The sequence below is a fragment of the Haplochromis burtoni genome, unplaced genomic scaffold, assembly GCF_018398535.1.
Source record: "Haplochromis burtoni strain Fernald_Lab_line unplaced genomic scaffold, NCSU_Asbu1 Contig_7, whole genome shotgun sequence".
Taxonomy (NCBI): domain Eukaryota; kingdom Metazoa; phylum Chordata; class Actinopteri; order Cichliformes; family Cichlidae; genus Haplochromis; species Haplochromis burtoni.
In genome coordinates, this window is record NW_024582368.1 from 4,353,174 (window position 1) to 4,371,613 (window position 18,440).

The 18,440-nt window shown below is 40.1% G+C and overlaps 1 protein-coding gene across 1 annotated transcript; it reads left to right on the top strand.

Annotated features, from left to right (window-relative positions):
• The first annotated feature begins 15,091 nt into the window (after positions 1-15,091).
• Positions 15,092-18,154, top strand: nkx1.2la (NK1 transcription factor related 2-like,a). The gene is made up of 2 exons (XM_005914249.2): positions 15,092-15,775; positions 17,040-18,154. The coding sequence occupies exons 1-2, from the start codon at positions 15,586-15,588 to the stop codon at positions 17,648-17,650; spliced, it is 801 nt and encodes a 266-aa protein (XP_005914311.1). The 5' UTR covers positions 15,092-15,585; the 3' UTR covers positions 17,651-18,154.
• Positions 18,155-18,440: the final 286 nt, after the last annotated feature.

The following is an 18,440-nucleotide window of genomic DNA, read 5'->3' on the forward strand; positions in this document are numbered from 1 at the left end:
AGATTTATGGATGTGGTGAAGGACATGCAGAGGGTTGGTGTGACAGAGGATCAGCTGTGGCGACTCCTAAAGGAACAAGCTAGAAGAAGAAGAAGGAGAAGAAGGAGAAAATCTAGAATACCACTGATGTCAAAGGACACGCTGTGCTTGAAATACCCCAAATACAACATAACAAATTTCTCAGTAGCCAAATTTACGTCTTTCTTGCTGCAAAAGCACTTAACGAAAAGGACATGCACAAGTTAAAATTGCATTACTGTTTTTAATGTAAACAGCATGTCGTTATATTAACACAACTGACTTTAAACAGTTGCCACACTATTAAAAGTTCCAGTGACATTTTATTTGGTATTGCACAGTCACAGAGCTGGTGTGACTCTGGGACAAGATTTCAACACCATCCATGGATTAATTTTATGGATCTGATGTAATTAATAGAACTCCTCTATGCTGTGCACCACAAGGTCAGCTCCAGAGAGATGGTGAAAGATAATGAATCAAAACTTAAGCAGTCATTAGTGGAAGTGATTTATTATGCTATAAATCATATGAATGGGAGCTTTAATCATTGGAATAACCTGTTAGTCGTGCAGTTCAGGGAGTATTGTTTTTTTAAATGTTGGTGACAAAGTTTTATGACTGTTCATAACCTCGCTTGTTGTGTCGGCACCAGATGAATGCTGGCACTATCTTGTTCAGCACTCCCTTTGGAGAATCAATAAATCTGAACTTATGCAAGATAAAAAAAAATCCTCCTGAGATAAAGAAAAAATGTGTTGATGTGGTTTTTCTTGTGCAATTATTTAAAGTTTAGTCTGGAAAAATAGACAGATTCTGTTAATGTGACCCCTGACACTGAAATGTAGAAATGTTTGGGAACCTGATTTCTCTGCTTTTAGTTTTTCCTATTGAGTCATGCTTACTATCCACATGAAATATTGTGAGCAAATCCATTTCATAACAAACATAAACATGGAAATTATGAACAAAGACAAAGAACTAAATTTGCTGATGTTCTTTAAAGAGACATAATGATCTAAGGCAATGAGATAACAATACAGAAGGATGACATTTAGCACTCGGTGGCCACAGGGCTATCCACTTTTAGGTAGAACTGTGCAACTGCTCATTTCTTAGTACATTTAGGCACACGGTGAAGATAACCTGCTGAAGTACAGACCAAGAAAGCTGATTTCAGTGACTTTCATGGCACGGATCAGCTGGACTGAGTATTTCAGAAACTGCTTTAATATCTTTGTGGTTTACAGGGAACTGAAATAGAGAAAGCATCCAGTGAACAGCAATTTTGCACATGGCTCCATCCTGTCCTTTATGAGTCATTCAGGGTCCTGGTGGTATAATAGTGTGGGGGATATTTTCTTGGTACACATTGGGCTCCTTTGTACCAATTGAGCATTGTTTATTGCCACAGCCTACCTGAGTATCGCCATAGCGTACCCATCTTATGAAGACTACTTGCAGAAGGATAATATGCCATGTAACAAAGCACAAACCATCTCAAAATGGTTTCTTAAACATCTCAGTGACTTTTCTGTACACAAACAGCCCCCACCCTTACCACATCTCAGATCAACAGGGCACCTCTGGGATGTGGTGGAACAGGAAATTATGGATGTGCAGCTGTCAAATCTGCAGGAACTGCATGATGTTGTCTTGTCTATATGGACCAAAATGTCAGAGGCCAGATGAATGTTTCCAGTATCTTGCTGAATGTATCCCATGTCAAATTAAAGGAGTTCTGAAAGCTAGGTGTACCTAATAAAGTGGCCATAAGTGCATGCCCACATAATAGATACAGTTAAGAGAAATATAATCATGAAGTAAGAGCATACTGGATTAGAGAAAACCATTACTGGTTAGTAAGTAGCTTCAGTTCTTGGTTTTGAATTGGCAAAATAATGGTAGCTAATGTCTTCCTCTGCAAAGGTTAACCCACACACACATCTGCACATAAACACACGCACAGAGTTAGAGTTGGAACATGGAGCAGGACATAAACAGGTTTGGGTTGGGCAGCAGATAACTATTTATGCAGTGAACCAAACTTTGTGCATCTGACCTTCAAAAAAATCAACATGTGAACAAGTTATACTCAAGTTTTAAGTAAATGTAACTTTACATTAGCTGTAAACTCAATATATTTACACATAGTCTAAGGTCTTTTTCTGAAATGTTGTTTACACACCGAGAAAAAGACAACTAAATGCCTATCTGGCCTAAAGTTGGGAAATTCGAGAAGCCATAACTACACCAATAAATCTGCTGATGATTATTCAGCACCCTGGCAGAGAGGCAGCTGTCAGAGATATGTAGTCAGAGACAGCCAGTGTCTTTGAACCTGAGCAGAGTCTTTGTGGCAGTAGATAGATGATGCTGGGTGGAGAGCTACACTGATACTTCAGCATGGCAGCTGTGTGTGTGTGTAGCTTAGGCAACAATCTAGCAGTTAACCTTCCTTCAACTGCCAACTGAGATGACCCAGAATAACACTGCTAATGTTTAACAAACACAGGTGACAGGGTGTATATATGTGTGTTTGTGTGTGTTTGTGTGTTTATATCCTTTGATAACCCCATCTTGACCCGGCTCATCTTCTAATAGTCCTTGTTAGGGCCACTAATCATTTCACAGACTGTTACACAACATATTTCACTCTCCCCCAGGAACACGCTGTGCTGCCGGTGACGCTCATACTTAATAAAGCCTATCCAGCAGCCTCACTGTGCAAAACAAGCACAGGCACACACGCATGTAGGAAACTGTATGTTTTAGGAATAATGTGGCTTGGAGAACTTTATTACTGTAGACGGAACATGTAAAGACTAAATCTGGTGATAAAGATATTAAAGTCTCCAGGAAAGAAATCCAGCTTGGACAACAGGACTTCATTACAGTACTGTGAAGAGCCAGCAGATGGCAGCATATCATCTTGTTTGCATGGAGGTGATTAGAAACTGAACAGCCAGCCTGGGCTGACTTGTCTTCAAGTTTGCTGTGCCTTTATTATAAAAATTAATTATAAAAGGTTATTAATGTTATTCTGTTTGTCTTTCTTTTCTCAGGTCGTGACATCTTTGAACAGTGTGAAAAAGTCTCTAGATACTCCTCATTTCTTTATATTTTGCTCTAAGGAGCAAAGAATTTTTTTAAAGGTGGTTTAAGTAGAAGCCTTCTGGTCTTTCAAAGTTCTTCTTCGGATATACGCTCTTTTTTCACTCAGTTGGTTTTTATGTTTTCTGGAGCTAAATTAGAAAAATGTTTTACAGTTTAACAAAAAATTGACATAAAATGATTGTATACTCCTCCAGAAAATTTCCCAAGAGCTATTAGTTGAAAGCCTGGCATATCTCAGCGTGCAGAGTCCTTAAAACAACTTGAGGAAACTGGATAAGTTCTGATAAGTCCTGATAAATCACTGCATTTATTTCCAGTTTTTCTAGCAAAAGTCAGTATGTGACATTTTCCCTTCCCTCTCCTCTGCACTTTCAAGCTCGCTAACACATTTTGTTTGTTATTTTGTGTCATTTGTTTGATTATAACCTGTTCAGATGAATAAACTGAGGCTGCTGGGGAACGTTTGAGGTAAGATCTTTAAAGTCACAGCTCCCTCTTCTGACAGAGAAAATATTAAGCAGCAGCTCACTCCTCTCTCTGAGAGGAAAATAATGATCATACTGAATGACCATATTGCAAATAATGCTACGAAGGGCAATCGGAAGTTTAGGATAAGATATAAAGTGTTTGTACTTAAAAAAAAAAAGAATGACTTATGGTGGGAAACACAATCTTTAAAATCTGAATGATGTAAAATTATTTCTAATGCCTTTTTAAGTTTGAGTATTTTATAATGAAGTAAACTGATGCTGATACTTGTGAGATAAGCAATGATGTAATACTAATGACCTGAGATTTCAGCTTAAATAATACACAGAATGAGGCAGCATGATACTACCCTGATTCATAGTCCAACGTAAGAACTCATATGTTCTGGTTCCAGAGTTTAAACCAGTAATTTGAGCCAAACTTTAACCTTAAACCTTAGAATGTCTTCAATATATTCAGTTTCTAAAATAGAAACTGAATATATATTTCTGGAATATACTAAAAGATAACTTGAAGCTACTTTCCACCTAACTTCCATATCAACAAGACTTTAAAAAGCCCCTTAAAACAGATAGTTTTGAAATTCCCCTTGAGTTTGTAAGTGTTGCACCAACAGGCCACCTCACAATAAGTGGTTTGAATCCACTGGCCAGCTGGGGCATCTCCAAGTACTCCAGCTTCCTCCCACAGTCCAATAACATGCACGTTTGGTGCATTAGTGATTCTAAATTGGCTGTAGGTGTCAGTGTGAGTGGGAATGTTTGTCTGCCTCTATGTATTAGGTCTGCCTGGATAAAACACTTTATGACTAAACAACATTCACATCCAGCATACTTGGGTTTAAAATCTTGAGTGTTATATTTAAAAAAACTAAATTATCTGTGTACACATGACAAAAGGCAAAAGAAAATTAGTTTTTTTGTTTATTTTGGTTAACACCCCTGCATTGAATTATCCTCTTGTGTTTATTTTTAAGTGTTTTAAATTTCGTTTACCCACAGTGCACTGATTTTTATGAGGCTTGGATAAGATGTGGGAAAAAGCAGTTGGTTTGGGCATATAGGACACCTACTAGGTGAGGGGTTTTGGGCATATCCTATTGAGAGAAGGCCCTGGGACTGACCCAGGACGCGTTGGAGAGATTATGTCTCTCAGCTGGTTTGGGAATGCCTTGGTGTCCTCCTGGATGAACTGGGGGACGTGGCTGAGGAGATGGGGGTCTGGGTGTCTTTGCTTAGATTGCTGCCCTCACATAATTGCTGACCTCCATAAGTGGCCGAAGATGGACCGCTGGATGTATTTGTGATTCTGTTATGTACTGGGATTAAAATTTGGAGATTTTTAAATCTGGAATCAAAAATAAAAGTTAAGAGAAAACAGATGGTGAAATGCAATCTTATTAACTCATACACTTGCAACCATCCTTTTAAATTAGACTTTTAAATTATAGACTATGGCCTGTAATTGACCAATATCTTAACTAACATAAATGGATTACTGGTAGGAAATTCAAGCTATTCCCTCAGAGATCTCTCAGTGTCCCAGAGGTCTTATCAGTTGCCCTCCTTGTCCCTTATACTCCCCTATTTGCTGCTAACTGTCACCCAGCCAGATAGATCGGGGTCTAATAGAGAGGCCTGCTCTGTTAAGTGATTGAGCTGTAAATACAGACTGTCCCGATCTAAGACTCTCATCATCTGTAAACTCATTCAACACTCTCCGTCCTCTCCCTTGACGTCTGGGAGAGTCTGAATCATTTTCATCACTGAGCGGGGAGGGGCCATCTCTGATCAGGAGACAGAAAGAGGAAAGAGAGTGAGCCACACAGCTCATAGTATAAATATATACGTGTGTGTGTGTTTCTGTGCGTGTACAAATGTGCATGTGAGAGGGTGCTGAAGCATCAAACTACACCCCCGAGATGATCTTTCTATCACCCCACAGAGAACTGAGATTGTCCCGGGCAAAATTTATGAAAATGGTCATAAAAGGTAAAGACTTCAGAAATGGAATATGTCGATAAAACCCACAGCGGCACGATATATGGCAGTTTACTGAAGAGATGAGTGGCCCGGCTGTTAGACAACTCAAACCTAATTTTCTCAAGTCTTGTAAGTCAACAACCCTAAAGGTTTCATAAATCTTAATATAGGACAGATTCATCTAGAACATATTTACTGTTTTGATGGCGTGCCAACGCAGCATTAATTGCATCAGTACAAGAGCTCTAATGGCAAAATTTGCTGTTTTATATCAAAAAGCATTAATGTGCAGAAAGTTACTCTAGCTCAGCGATTTTTAAAAATTGAAATGAATTATATTTTATGGGCAATGCCACAATTATTCCCTTAATTTTGAAGCATAAATAAAATACTTTGATGCTTTAAATGTTTCAGATTCTGATTCTGCAAAATAGGAAATGGATTTCAGAAAATATTGAATCATGATTAAGTATATCTTTCTCACTTGGTGGTTTGCTCCAAGTTTGAAATAGAAAACTGTGAAGTTAATGATACTGAGCTTATACAAAGACTTTAAAAAGAAATCTGGCAAATGGCTCTTGAAATCAATCGGGTTGAAGTGAAGTCAACTCGTTTTAATTTCATGGACTGTCCAGTCATATCTTATTAAGAACAATTAATGACCCACTGCACCTCTGACAGACAATACTCTGATCAGCAGACCAGATTTATTGGTGAGTCACAAAATAATTTAAAGTATTTAGTGAAGAGTTCTTAATGTGCATTGAAAATCTGTAAACTCTTTAATCTGTTTTCATACACCTACAGGTTTTATTACATCAACCTTGCTGGAATGGAATCAACAATGTGCAGTTTGGTGTCTCTGCTTTGGACCGTTTTGGCCCTAAAAAAACACAAGTGCCAATTTAACTTTAACAAATATCATACAATTTCCCCCTTCTGCACTCGGCCCTTTGACTGCAGGATGCTCCACATGGGCAGTGGAGCCTGCAGAGCCAGACAACCAAGGGGGACGCTTTATGAAAGCCAGGGACTCCTCCCACTGGAATCAAACCTCCCCCTGGACCCTAACCGTTTTATTAGCACAGAAGGGCAATAAGCGCTAAAGGAAAACAATTACACCCCAATCATTTCCGATTCTTTGGCAGCCATGGGCCAAAACGTCTGAGGATGAAGGTTGCAGGGCACTAGAACAGGGCACAGCTATGAAAACCAACAAGAAAACATCTTCAGGAGATGCTTAAAAGCTAAACAGAAAAAGCGGACAATATTTTGCTTTACATCCTTTAAAAAAAACAATCTACTATGAAAATCTCATTAACTATGCAATGAGCAAGAATGGCTCTAAACACGTTTGGTTTTTTTTTATGCCAAAAAAATGCTTCTGTAAAGGGTCAGTACAAAATACAAAAATAATATCTTTAACTCTTTGTAGGTTACAGAAATAGTATGTAAAACAAAATAATGAGGAAAGGCAGTATTGATTGTTTCAGTTATTTGGCAGCAGAGATATTAGAGGCTTGTATCTTAAAGTGGAAAAATAAATCTAGAAGTCTCCGTAATTCTACACTGAAAATGAAAGCATACAGTAAAGTATTTTCCTGTATATTATCAGGGTTATGTAAAATGCACACTGGGTAAATAAATCCATTCTAGCAGGTAGGAATCAGTCCTTAACTGCTATTTCATATGTGCCAGAGCATTAATTAAACCCTATGACTGCAGTTTATTACTACATTTATGAGCTTATAATAAATCCGAGATATATCAGGGCTACCTTTGAGTTTAATGTGAATGGCTAAAATATAACACAAAACTTTTAAGGCCTTGTATGAGTCATTGGTCATGCTCAGTGTCAGCAGTGAAGCTGCTCTAGGGAAGCTGGATCAACACTAATCCTCCTCCCATGGAGGTCACAGTCTAGTTATGAGAGGCAAAGGTTCCCTTTGCTGTTTGCAGCTCAGCTTCCATTAGCAATCTGTTAGCCACAGTCCATTGAGAGGGAAGACCGCAGCACAAACTCCTGGGAGCACACAAACGTACAAAGACGCACACACATGCTCACGGCACAGACCTTGTTTGATGAAAAAGAACAATTAAGGGAGAAATGAGGGAGAATCATCAGGGGAAATGGTTGATGAAGACTTTATTGATTAGAGCGGCTCCACTGATCCAGCTCTCACTGTAGCAATTACCACCGGCTGCCAGCGACAGTGGGGGCCTCACGATGTGGGGCCCCATTTGAAGACCGTGGATCTAAAAAAGAATTCTTATTTTGTGCAAGATTTTCAACAGAACATTTCTTTATAAAAATAAGGGCCAAATGCAAGTTTTTTCCACTCGGTTCAGTCAAAAAAAAAAAAAAATAAAAATCAGAGAACACTTCAGAAAGACTGTTAATATATAACAGAGACACCTTGATTGGAAAGTATCTCTGACCTCAGGACAGATGAAAGATGGCAGACGATTACAATGTAGAATTTGCTCTTCATTATCATAAATCACTTACCAAAAGAACCCCCCCATCGTTGTGTAGTCCATATGCATGAAGCGGGCTAAATTCTGCATATAATTGCACGGAATAAAGCAGCGTCTTCCTCTTTTCTTTCCCTCTCTCTCTCTCTTTCTCTCTCACACACATACAAACGCCAATGATTAATTCAAATCCCTTGTGAATAAGGCAATAAAGTCTAATGGGGGCACATCTGAGTCAACATGCCTACATACCTACCAGAGAGGCCAGTTGCTGTTCGTTTGTTTGCTCAGCTAAGACAGCTTGGTATTTGTATTTAAATCAGACTGTTGTGCCTTCTCAGACCAAAGACAAAGGCAAAGAGTACGCTGCATTATCAGTGTTGTTTAATTTGCAAAACACAAGCTGCCATCTTCAAACCAGTGTTTTCTCTACTCACAGATTGCAGTGTAGTTTAAGCTTACCAGTGCACATCAATAAGACAAGAGCCTGAATTTCTTAACAAGGGGAAATAGATTTGATCTAACTGTGTTATGAGTTTGTGGTCAAGAGCTGTTTATGTTAATGTGGCTTACAACTTGCATCTTCATCACTGCAGCTGAGGAATCAAGCTCAAAGGTCAGATGAGGTGACCTTGGGAAAGCTTTATTTGACTAGAGGATTTGAAGAAAATGTAATCTAGGAAGTGACCTGGTTTGTTGCAAATACAACACGAGTGGCTTCATAAAGGAACCCAAGCAATGGCCAACTCCATTTTTGAGTTATTGAGGGAAATGCCTGTTGAGAATTTACATTTTCTGTAAACACACAATGCTAAAACTAGGCTGAAATTGAGAACTCATTTTGGGCATGGCACGACACCAGTCCTTCCAATCGCATCTGCCATTACACAGCCACTGCGCTCATTCTGCAGTTCACTAACTACAGTCTCACAAATTCACAACCTCATGAACTATTTAGCAAGGGCACAGAAACAAAACAGAGATAATGGTCAATGGAAAAATATAAAGGGACAAACACAATCTGTTTCTGCCCTAGATGGAGATGAATGGAGTGTAATCCACCGCCTTCCATCACACCTACGCGCCCTGCACCGTGGCTGCTCCCTGCTTAACTGCAATGATGATTAATCCTACACCCACTATTTATATTTCCTAATTGTAATTAGCGTGAATTATCAATTATGGTTAGTGCCTAATTGCCCTTCATAAAGACAGCTCCCCAGGTTTAAACGGGCCCATTTAAATAATGTAACTAATAGCTCTTGCCTTTACGTTGCAGATATATCTTCATTGTTCCACGCGTGAACCGTGATGGTTGCTCGTAATTTAACAGGGCAATCGAGAGAAGGAGTGCAGGTGGCACTGCGGGACTAATTATTGTTAATGAATTATGATGTGACCTTCTCAGAACAATGGCTAATCAATGCTTGTGTTGAGTGACAGTGCGCTCTGTGCAGATGCCAGAGCCATTACTAGCAGGCCTCAGCCTTGTGGAAAACAGGCAGCTGCAGCTCTTTCTGCCTGTATCCTCTTGGTCTTTCTAATTGTGCACACTCTCCTCTGCTCACCACGACATTCACCTCCCTAGACTGCAATTGCATTTTTTGTGTGGACAAGAGATGCTGGCCAAAATACCTATGTAGACTAATTTGCACTCCATATAATCTATAGTCCAGCAGGGACAATAAATTAAGCCAACCTGGCTTTGTACAAATGACAAAATGCTGCTATGTAACACATTTACACCAAGCAGTCGTTGCTGTTTGTATTTCATTTCTAAGTGTTTTTACCAGTATGACATCAGTGTTTAAACTGTTAGCAGTCGGACGTACCGCCCACGGGACATTGGATGGTTTAGGGGACTAATAGGACTGCTAAGGGGTTAATGCTGTTATCCAGTTACTGTGTGACTGAGGTTAAAGAATAGAAATGAGATCAAGAGCTCTAATCGCTCTCATCTTTCTCATGAGCCACAATCATGATTTTGATAAATTTATACCTATAAAGGACACAAACCTTCCTCTACAATCTGTCCTCAGATACTTGGACGAGTTCAGATAAATTTAGATATATTCATAAATTCATTTTGTCTCAAATCGAACACTGCATGTGCACTTTTATGCGCTGATTGCAGCTTTTCACTGTGATTGGTGGGCTAGATTATGCATTTCCTGAAGCTTTTCAATTTGTAAAGCTCTGGACACAAACGTGGGATTAAATTCTTCCACAGTGAAGAGAACAGGCTAACACTAGTGGTCAGCACTGCTACTTTACAGGAAATATAGTTCCAAGTATTCGATCGCCGTAACCATCATGATGCCACCCATTGGCAAAGTCATGAAATGAAGCCTCCAGCTGAACATTTCCGCTGTCATCATTTTGGTGTTTGAAAGCTGACATGATGAGCAAGAAGTGAATCTGAACACAAAACTGGGAACACCCCATGCTCACTGGCTAACGACTTGCTGTTGACAAGGTGTCTGTAAGTGAGCACAGTGTCTGTAATCCTCAAATAATGACCATAATTTACAAAACTTCATGTTTTATTCAACATGAGTGCACGAACTCACCAGGAAAGTGTTTTAAGTTCAGTAGAACAGGTAGACTTTCTTCAACTAGAGAAGCCGCCCCCTGCTGACATTTAAAGAGAATGCCACTTCAGGGTACTTCCACATTGGCTTCGCAGATCTAAGAGTTATAATAATAATAAAAAATAATACATTTTCAATTAAAAGTGCTTTTCAAAACACCCAAGGACACTGTGCAAATAAGACACGCAAAAAAACAGGAAAACACATGTTTTACAATGTCCATGGTTGCAATCTCTAGGTTGGACGCGTTCTTTGTGTGTGGATGTCTTTGTGCCTTTGTGGGTTTCCTCTGGTTGCTCCAGTGTCCTCACACAGTTTAAAAACAGGCTGCTCATCACATTCTGTAGCAAAAGTGACAGCAGAAATAAAAAAGCAAACAAAGAGAGCAGGCACAGGGTTAATATGATGATAAACAGGGAAATGCAAGACTATGTGTATATGCACAGGCGGTTGACTGGTAAGTGAGACACAGGTGGGAAGAAGGCATAAGTGGAAACAAGCGAGGTAGGGCAGAAAAGAATAAAAGCAAGAGAAGGAACAAACAGAGGAAGTAAAATCACAAGACACATGTGAAAACTAACCTTTCAAAGTAAAATAAGAAGTAACCAAAAGACAAATAACTAACCTGCAACATTAGGACCAACACTAAAGTTGAAAAAAGAGGCAGAGAAACATGGAAGACAGGAGGAAAGGGAAAACTAAAAACACAAAAGGGCCACAGATATGGTGAGGACCGTAATGCTCTCAGTGTCTCTCAGTCCCCTGTTGGGCTGGCGATGGTGATCCGTCTCCATCCATTCAAGGTAAGCTACAGCTTTGCATGCTCAGTCTCTGACCATTATAGTACACCAGATGCTTGTAGCGTAGGTACATGATTCAAACACTGGGTATTCAAACAGAAACAGGCCCGTTTAGCTTTGTGCATCCAAAAAAACCACAAAAACTACCTAATAGAAAACACACATAAATCTAACTCAGGGCAGTTTTTCCATGACTGTGGATAAAATAAGTCTTGGGTAAAATGGCTACCCTTTCAACTCCACCCTCCAGTCATTATTTGGTACAAAGTTTGCACACTTTCCTGACCCGACTACACTATCCTGTGACGCTAGCTGACAACACCAATGTATGAACTGACCTTTACCTTGTTGTGACAGTAGTGTGGTATGACTGACAGTGTCCCTCAGCATAATTTACCCCCATCCCACATCGCCCTCCATCTCCTCTGCGAGGCAGTTGACCCCTTTACAAATCACCCCCAACTTTACACATCTGCTGCCTGTCAGCATCTGCCAGGCGCACTCACCCGTCCCGCCTGTAATGAAAAACTCTCATTACTCGCCTCCACCCAACAGGTATACAGGCCGTTAGGACAATTACTGGGCAATGCCACTGACCTTGTTGTCAGAGAGTCACACAAACACAGAGGGCTAACTGAAAGAAGGCCTGGCTGGTTGTAGCATCCACAGGCATGTGGTAAACACAGAAGAGCTGGCAAAAAAAGGTGAAAAAGTTTTATGCCCATTTAGGAATATTATACTGTATTGAGCTACGCTGGCACACATCAGTGCCAATGACCTGCAACACAGAGAATGCTTTGAGATAACTCCAGAAAAATGATTAAAACTACTAATGTGCATGTTAAATGCACTCAAAAATTGATTGACAGCAGGCAGGTTTTCTTTATGTTTCAGAGCTGTTGACTTCTTACACTTTTTGTTATTTATAAAACTGTCAGACCATCGGGTGCTTAATTTAAGAGACAAAACTGCCAGTTTGGTCAGTTTAGTTTAGTTTAGAACCAAAACAATGAAACCTCACTTTACTATGTTGGTTTTAAAGGATCAAATTAGACTTTTTTTTAAGTTCCCCTGAGTAATTGTTGTTATTTCAGTGAAACACTGCGCACTATAAAAACTTGATTTACTCAAAAATCTTATATAAATGGTGATTGCACTCAACTTTACTAAGTAGCTCCTGAGAAGGTGAGTGCTTTTTTACACTAAAATGTTGAACAGAGTCACTGAAAGCCTTTGTGTTAACATTCATAAAATGTGAAATCCCATTAATGTTGATTTGAAAGAATCCTCTTTAATAATTCAGTTCAGAAAAGGCCTACATGATGTGGGAAAAACAAGCTCAACATCAAAAGTAAGTTACAAATATAACTGAAAGGTTATATGTCAGAAACACTGGAATGAAGCAACGAAGAAGAGCATTCAACCTCTTTTGTTTGCTGTTTCTATGCTAACAGCTTTTTGAAGCTGCACTTAGAAGCACAATGTAGAATTTTGCTAAATGTCAACATAAAAATGGTAATGGTAACAGAGGCGATATCAAATCAAATTTTCATGTTCTTAATTTCACATGTGTTAGTTTCCTTTCTTTTTTTTAATTTCATTTTTTTTCTGATCGTTCTCATTTACTCTTCCACACTCTTTTCCTGTCATCTTTCCACTGTCTCCCTCAACATTAACATGAGTGCTAAAGCATACAAGCCCATGACTATATTCTTCAGTAATATGTCTTGAAAAGTTTTGGCAGCTGGTGCAGAGGATATACTGGGCCCTTAAAGGTTAACCAGACACTTGCTGAGCCTTTGTTTGAGTCCCACTTTACAGGAGATTTGGGGAGACTGTGGACTTTTGAGAAAACAATAGACACTACAGTGTGTGAGTAGAACTGGAGCTCATAATGTTACTCCTGCCATTAAGACAAATTATCTGATGTTTAGCAGACTGGGGGCAGCCTCCCTGTGAAGTGACGACTTTACTGACCCTGGATGGGGTCTTGGCTGGAAGTGTGTCTCTTTGGCTCCCCACTGTGTTCGACAAGGAATTCTCCTCCTCTTTGAAGTCTCCTTCTGGCCCGTACAGACTCGGAGCTGAACCAGCTGCTGTTCCCGCTCACTGAAGTCTACCTGAGGGCCTCTTTGTCCTCGAGGCTCGTCCCTTTTGTCCCACTCAAACAGATGTCCAGCCACTGGGCTTTCACGTAGGAAGTTGTAAACCTCCAATGTGCACTGGGCTCTATTCATATGGAGGGACTACAGTAATGGCCGTGCAAGGTGCCATACACATGTAAATGCTGACATGCGGACACCCTGTAGTGGTGGCTTCAACAAATGTTTGACTATGTAACTACAGACTGTGCCAGTCCAGAAGGCTATGACTGGAAAGTAATAAAACTCCCATGTAACACAGTAATCATCTTGACCTGTGTAAGTAACACAGGAAACTGTGTAGGGGGGCCTTTAACAGTGTGCAAACACGTGTAGATCCCCCATGAGCAAGAAAGTAAGTAATTTTTTTAATTATATGGCACCTTTCAAAACCAATGTTAAGAGATACTTTGCAAAAGAATAAAGAACAAAGACATTAACAATCATTACAGCACTGGTAGCCTGTATTACAGAGATATTGCTTGTCTGCCTTCTGTCTCATACTCACAACATAAGGACCTCACAGGCTTAGATAGTAAAATTTACATTACAATTTTATTACACAAGTACATTTTTGCAATGACTCTTAAGTCTATTTCTAGTAAAACATGAAAAAGAGCGGGGATTAACTCAAAATAAAGTATTAAGAATAATTTAGATCATTCTAAGATTAAAAGAAGTTTGTAGCAAGACGATCTGTGCAGTTTCACTTACTAGTTTAGCTTCCCAGTATCCAAAATAACTGCCTGTTACCCATCAGGTTTTATCTCTATTGGACACCTGCTGAGAATATTGATCCGGTGCTGGTTTCACCATTTTAGCCATCAGCAGGCATGAAGCTCCAAACAACCTCATGTCACTTTTTATTGAATACTAATTGCAAGCACTATGGATCCGATTGACTGTGAATATAAATCGATTGCATGAGGTGAGAAAACAATCAGCTGCATTTATACCGTGCCTGCAATTTAGCTTTGAATGTAGCATATAGATTAGTGAATCCTCATGAATTCCCATGTCTTTGTTTAATTTCCTCTAGTATGCGTGTAAATTTTACATCTTCAATTATCAATAAAGAACAGACCTAGTCATTTGAGGCTTTATCTTCTACCCTTAAAATGTATACATTTCTTGCAGTCCATGGCTCTTAAAAACACTGAGACTAAGGCTATTAAGACTAATTTCGTGATAGATAAGATAAAAGAGTTATATCAGAAGGCTGGCATTATAAATAGGCAAACATTCTGGAGGGAAGGGTTTAAACTGCCATCAGAGATGCTTTTTTTTTTTTTTGCAATATTTTAAGCCGAATCTAATGTGTTAGAAGTGACAATATTGTCATAATACTTGTAAATAATCATTATCAGTGTACTCCTAAATATTTAGTCAACATCTAAATATAATCTGGCTACTTTACAAGCCTACAATTTCAGTGGCAGCAAATAAACAGCTATCTGTTTACAGGCAGACTCAGAAAACCCCTGATTTCTGCTAAAAGATATACGAAAGTCCCCGTCCTAGTGATGTCTACAAAAAAAGGGAGAGAGAGAGGGTCCAATTTGGGGAGACGGGGCGATCTCTGATATGGATCAACTGCCATCTGTGCACAATTTACTTTCAGGTCGCGAATTGCGGAATTTAATGATATGGGTGATTATCGGCGAATACTTTGAGCCCATTAGGGGGTCGTGTGAAACGCTAATAGTGTTTGTGTCACGTGTCTGGTTTGGAGACGGGTGGGGGGATAGACGCTTTAAAGACTGCGCTCCGGTCACGCTGCGAGACTGACAGACAGAAGCAGAGGAGTGAACACAACACTAGGAGGTGATCACCGCCACAGAACCCGGTCTGATGAAGTTTGAAAACAAGGAGCAGACTAAGCTATGAGAAGTTTCTCTCCGGGCGCGTAATCGAGCACATCAATCTCCAAGAGTCTTTCTGCGTAAAGGATGCCTCAGCTGAAGAAGTGACAATGACGTCCAGTCATAAGATTTCCTTTTCTATAGTTGACATATTGGATCCGAACAAATTCAACAGTAAGAAGGTAAACGAACTTTCCATCATCAAGGAGAAGTTGTTACCTGCGCCAAACGCGGAGAGAACAACTTTGGAGTCGGACAGCACTGCAGGTGGAGACTCCAGACTCGAGCGCACAGAAGCAGGTAGAGAAAACGCCTCAATTTTATTATTTTAAAACACACCTCATAGCTTGGCTCTAATCTTTTCATTAAATATATTATTGTTTGTGTGCCTGGATCTGTAAATTACCTTAAAAACACACAGGCATATCTTGTGCATATTTATAACTGAATGCCTAAATGAAACGTCTGAACACTATAACATGAGGACGTATAAAAAAAGTTAAATATTTGAAATACTTGAAAAGTTTTATTTTCTCCAAGCCGAGACCAAATAGCAGAAAGTGAGGCGCTATCTCTCAGATTTATTGTCATCTCTGTATGACCTTCCCTTAATTTCCAAGGCTGCGTTTCCTTTCAAGGAAGCCACAAAGGCTTGCTCCCAGAGCCCCAGTATGTGATTGGCATTGGGACAGGCAGGCTAGATAATTGTTTAAATCGTCCCATTGAGGATGCCTCTGCGCGCTTTGATCGATATCCCATTACTGCATCCTGCATATCTCCCTCCAGCACCTTGCAGGTACAAACTTCACACCCCATCCATGTCTGATCCTAAATATCGTTCGATTAAAACTTCCCTTTAAATAGATGACATTTATCGATCCACCCGCAAATATGAAACTCCATTAGCACGTCATGGCTGAGGTGGCGAAGCTGGATTTAGACGGGATTTCTTTCCGCAACATGACATTTGAGGCTCTGTGTGGTTTATAAATTATTTAAGGATTAGTGACCAAATCTTCCTCTCCTCAGAATCTATGCTTTGTTCCGCTCCAGCGACCCCAGGATCCTAATCAAACGCTTTACAGATGTCAACTCCTAGGCCTTCTATGTTTGGTAAACTGCAGTTCACACGGAACAAAGAGGAAAAACACTCCACAAGGAACACACATTTCCTAATCAGGTTACAAGTGATGTCTGTCCTGCCAGGAACTGTCCTTCAGCACCACGCAGTTAAATTCACTCCTTGGCGTTTGGTCCCAATTGTTTAAATAACAGACTCACTTAAATGTCACCGTTTTCCTCTAAAATCAAATAAAGAACCTCTTTAAAAACACAGCTCAGTCTTGCGAATCACCTCAAAAATTAGTCACCTAATTTTGCCCGAGCAAGGAAAACTCCGGTTCTTCTCATACTTTGTCAACTAACACCTCACAACTGCAGCTCAACTCAATTTTAGAGGAAAATAAATAATATTTAAATTGGGCAATTCTCCACTGGGTTTGCTGCTGCGACTTTCAGGATGAGAACTGACTTTTCTTTTTCTTTTTTTTTTTTTTTACCACAGAAGATGCAAGAGATGAACAATCTGCACTCTCCAGGCACCCCGAAGTTGTTGTAGACCCCAATCTTCTCTCCCCACCTGCGGACACGGAGCCCTGTCTGACCGGGCAACAGGACAGTGGAGACGGGGAGTCAGCGGTCACCTTGCAGGACCAGTCAACGCACAAGCGCCGGCGCCCGGACCAGGCCTGTGCCAAACCACGGCGAGCCAGAACAGCGTTCACTTACGAACAGCTTGTGGCCCTGGAAAACAAGTTCCGCGCAACTCGGTACTTGTCTGTGTGCGAGAGACTAAACCTGGCCTTGTCACTAAGTCTAACCGAAACCCAGGTGAAAATCTGGTTCCAGAACCGGAGGACCAAGTGGAAAAAGCAGAACCCCGGGGCGGACAGCACCTTGCAGCCCGGCTCTAACTCCCTTATTAATGTTAGTCCGAACCCAGCCACGTGTGGGTCGAGCTCTGCCAGCTTCCATCAAACTTTCTCCAACTTCACCTCTGGAAATGTGATCTTCCACGCAGCGGGTGGTGTTCCGCTTTCAACCACTGGAGGTCTCCTGCATCCCTTCATGTCCAGCGGATTCGTCCAGCCGTCTTACTTTAATCCACATTTATAAAACAAACCAAGACTGATATGTTGAAGCTGGTTATACTCAGAGAAAAGTGAATTTTTGTAACACTTTGGGACAAAATAAATGCTCACGTTGTCAAACTGACTCACCACGATGAGAGTTTAAAATTATCAATGCCCTATAAAAGGCCATATTTCCAAAATAAGTGACCCATAACTTGTGAGCTCAACCATAATTTAAGCAATTATTTAAGTGTTTCTTAGTTCTGCACTAATAGCTTGTGACTGGATCTGCCGACACACCCCTCAACAGTTGATTTGACAGCTCATATTCTGTATCAGCATATTGTGTTACACCTGAACCTGTGGCATATTGGTAAACTGTTTCTACCTCCCAAGTGAATGTACATGTTTTTCTCTTGCCATTTATACAAAATTATCAGTGTAACTTATAATAATAAAAAACATGAAACGTGTATGTGTGTATCTTGTATCAGCATTAAAATGAGAGTACATTTGCAGAATATTCACTAAGACCTTTCCAATTTTAAGCGCCTGATGAGTCAAAACAGTGATTGTACTAAGAGTTCATCAATAAATGACTAATGATTTAAATATGAACTACATGCACCTAAAAAACGGGCTGTCCTATGTTAAAAAAATCACTAGGAATCTCACCAGGATCAGGCAAGATACACATACTAACAATGTCTCCAGATATTATTGATTGTTATTGATCATCGACGTACCTTTTTGCTGAACATTGTGTTTTGTGTGTGTGTGTGTGTGTGGGTTGTGTGGGCGGGGGTGGTGGGGGGGGGTCATGACATGCTGTC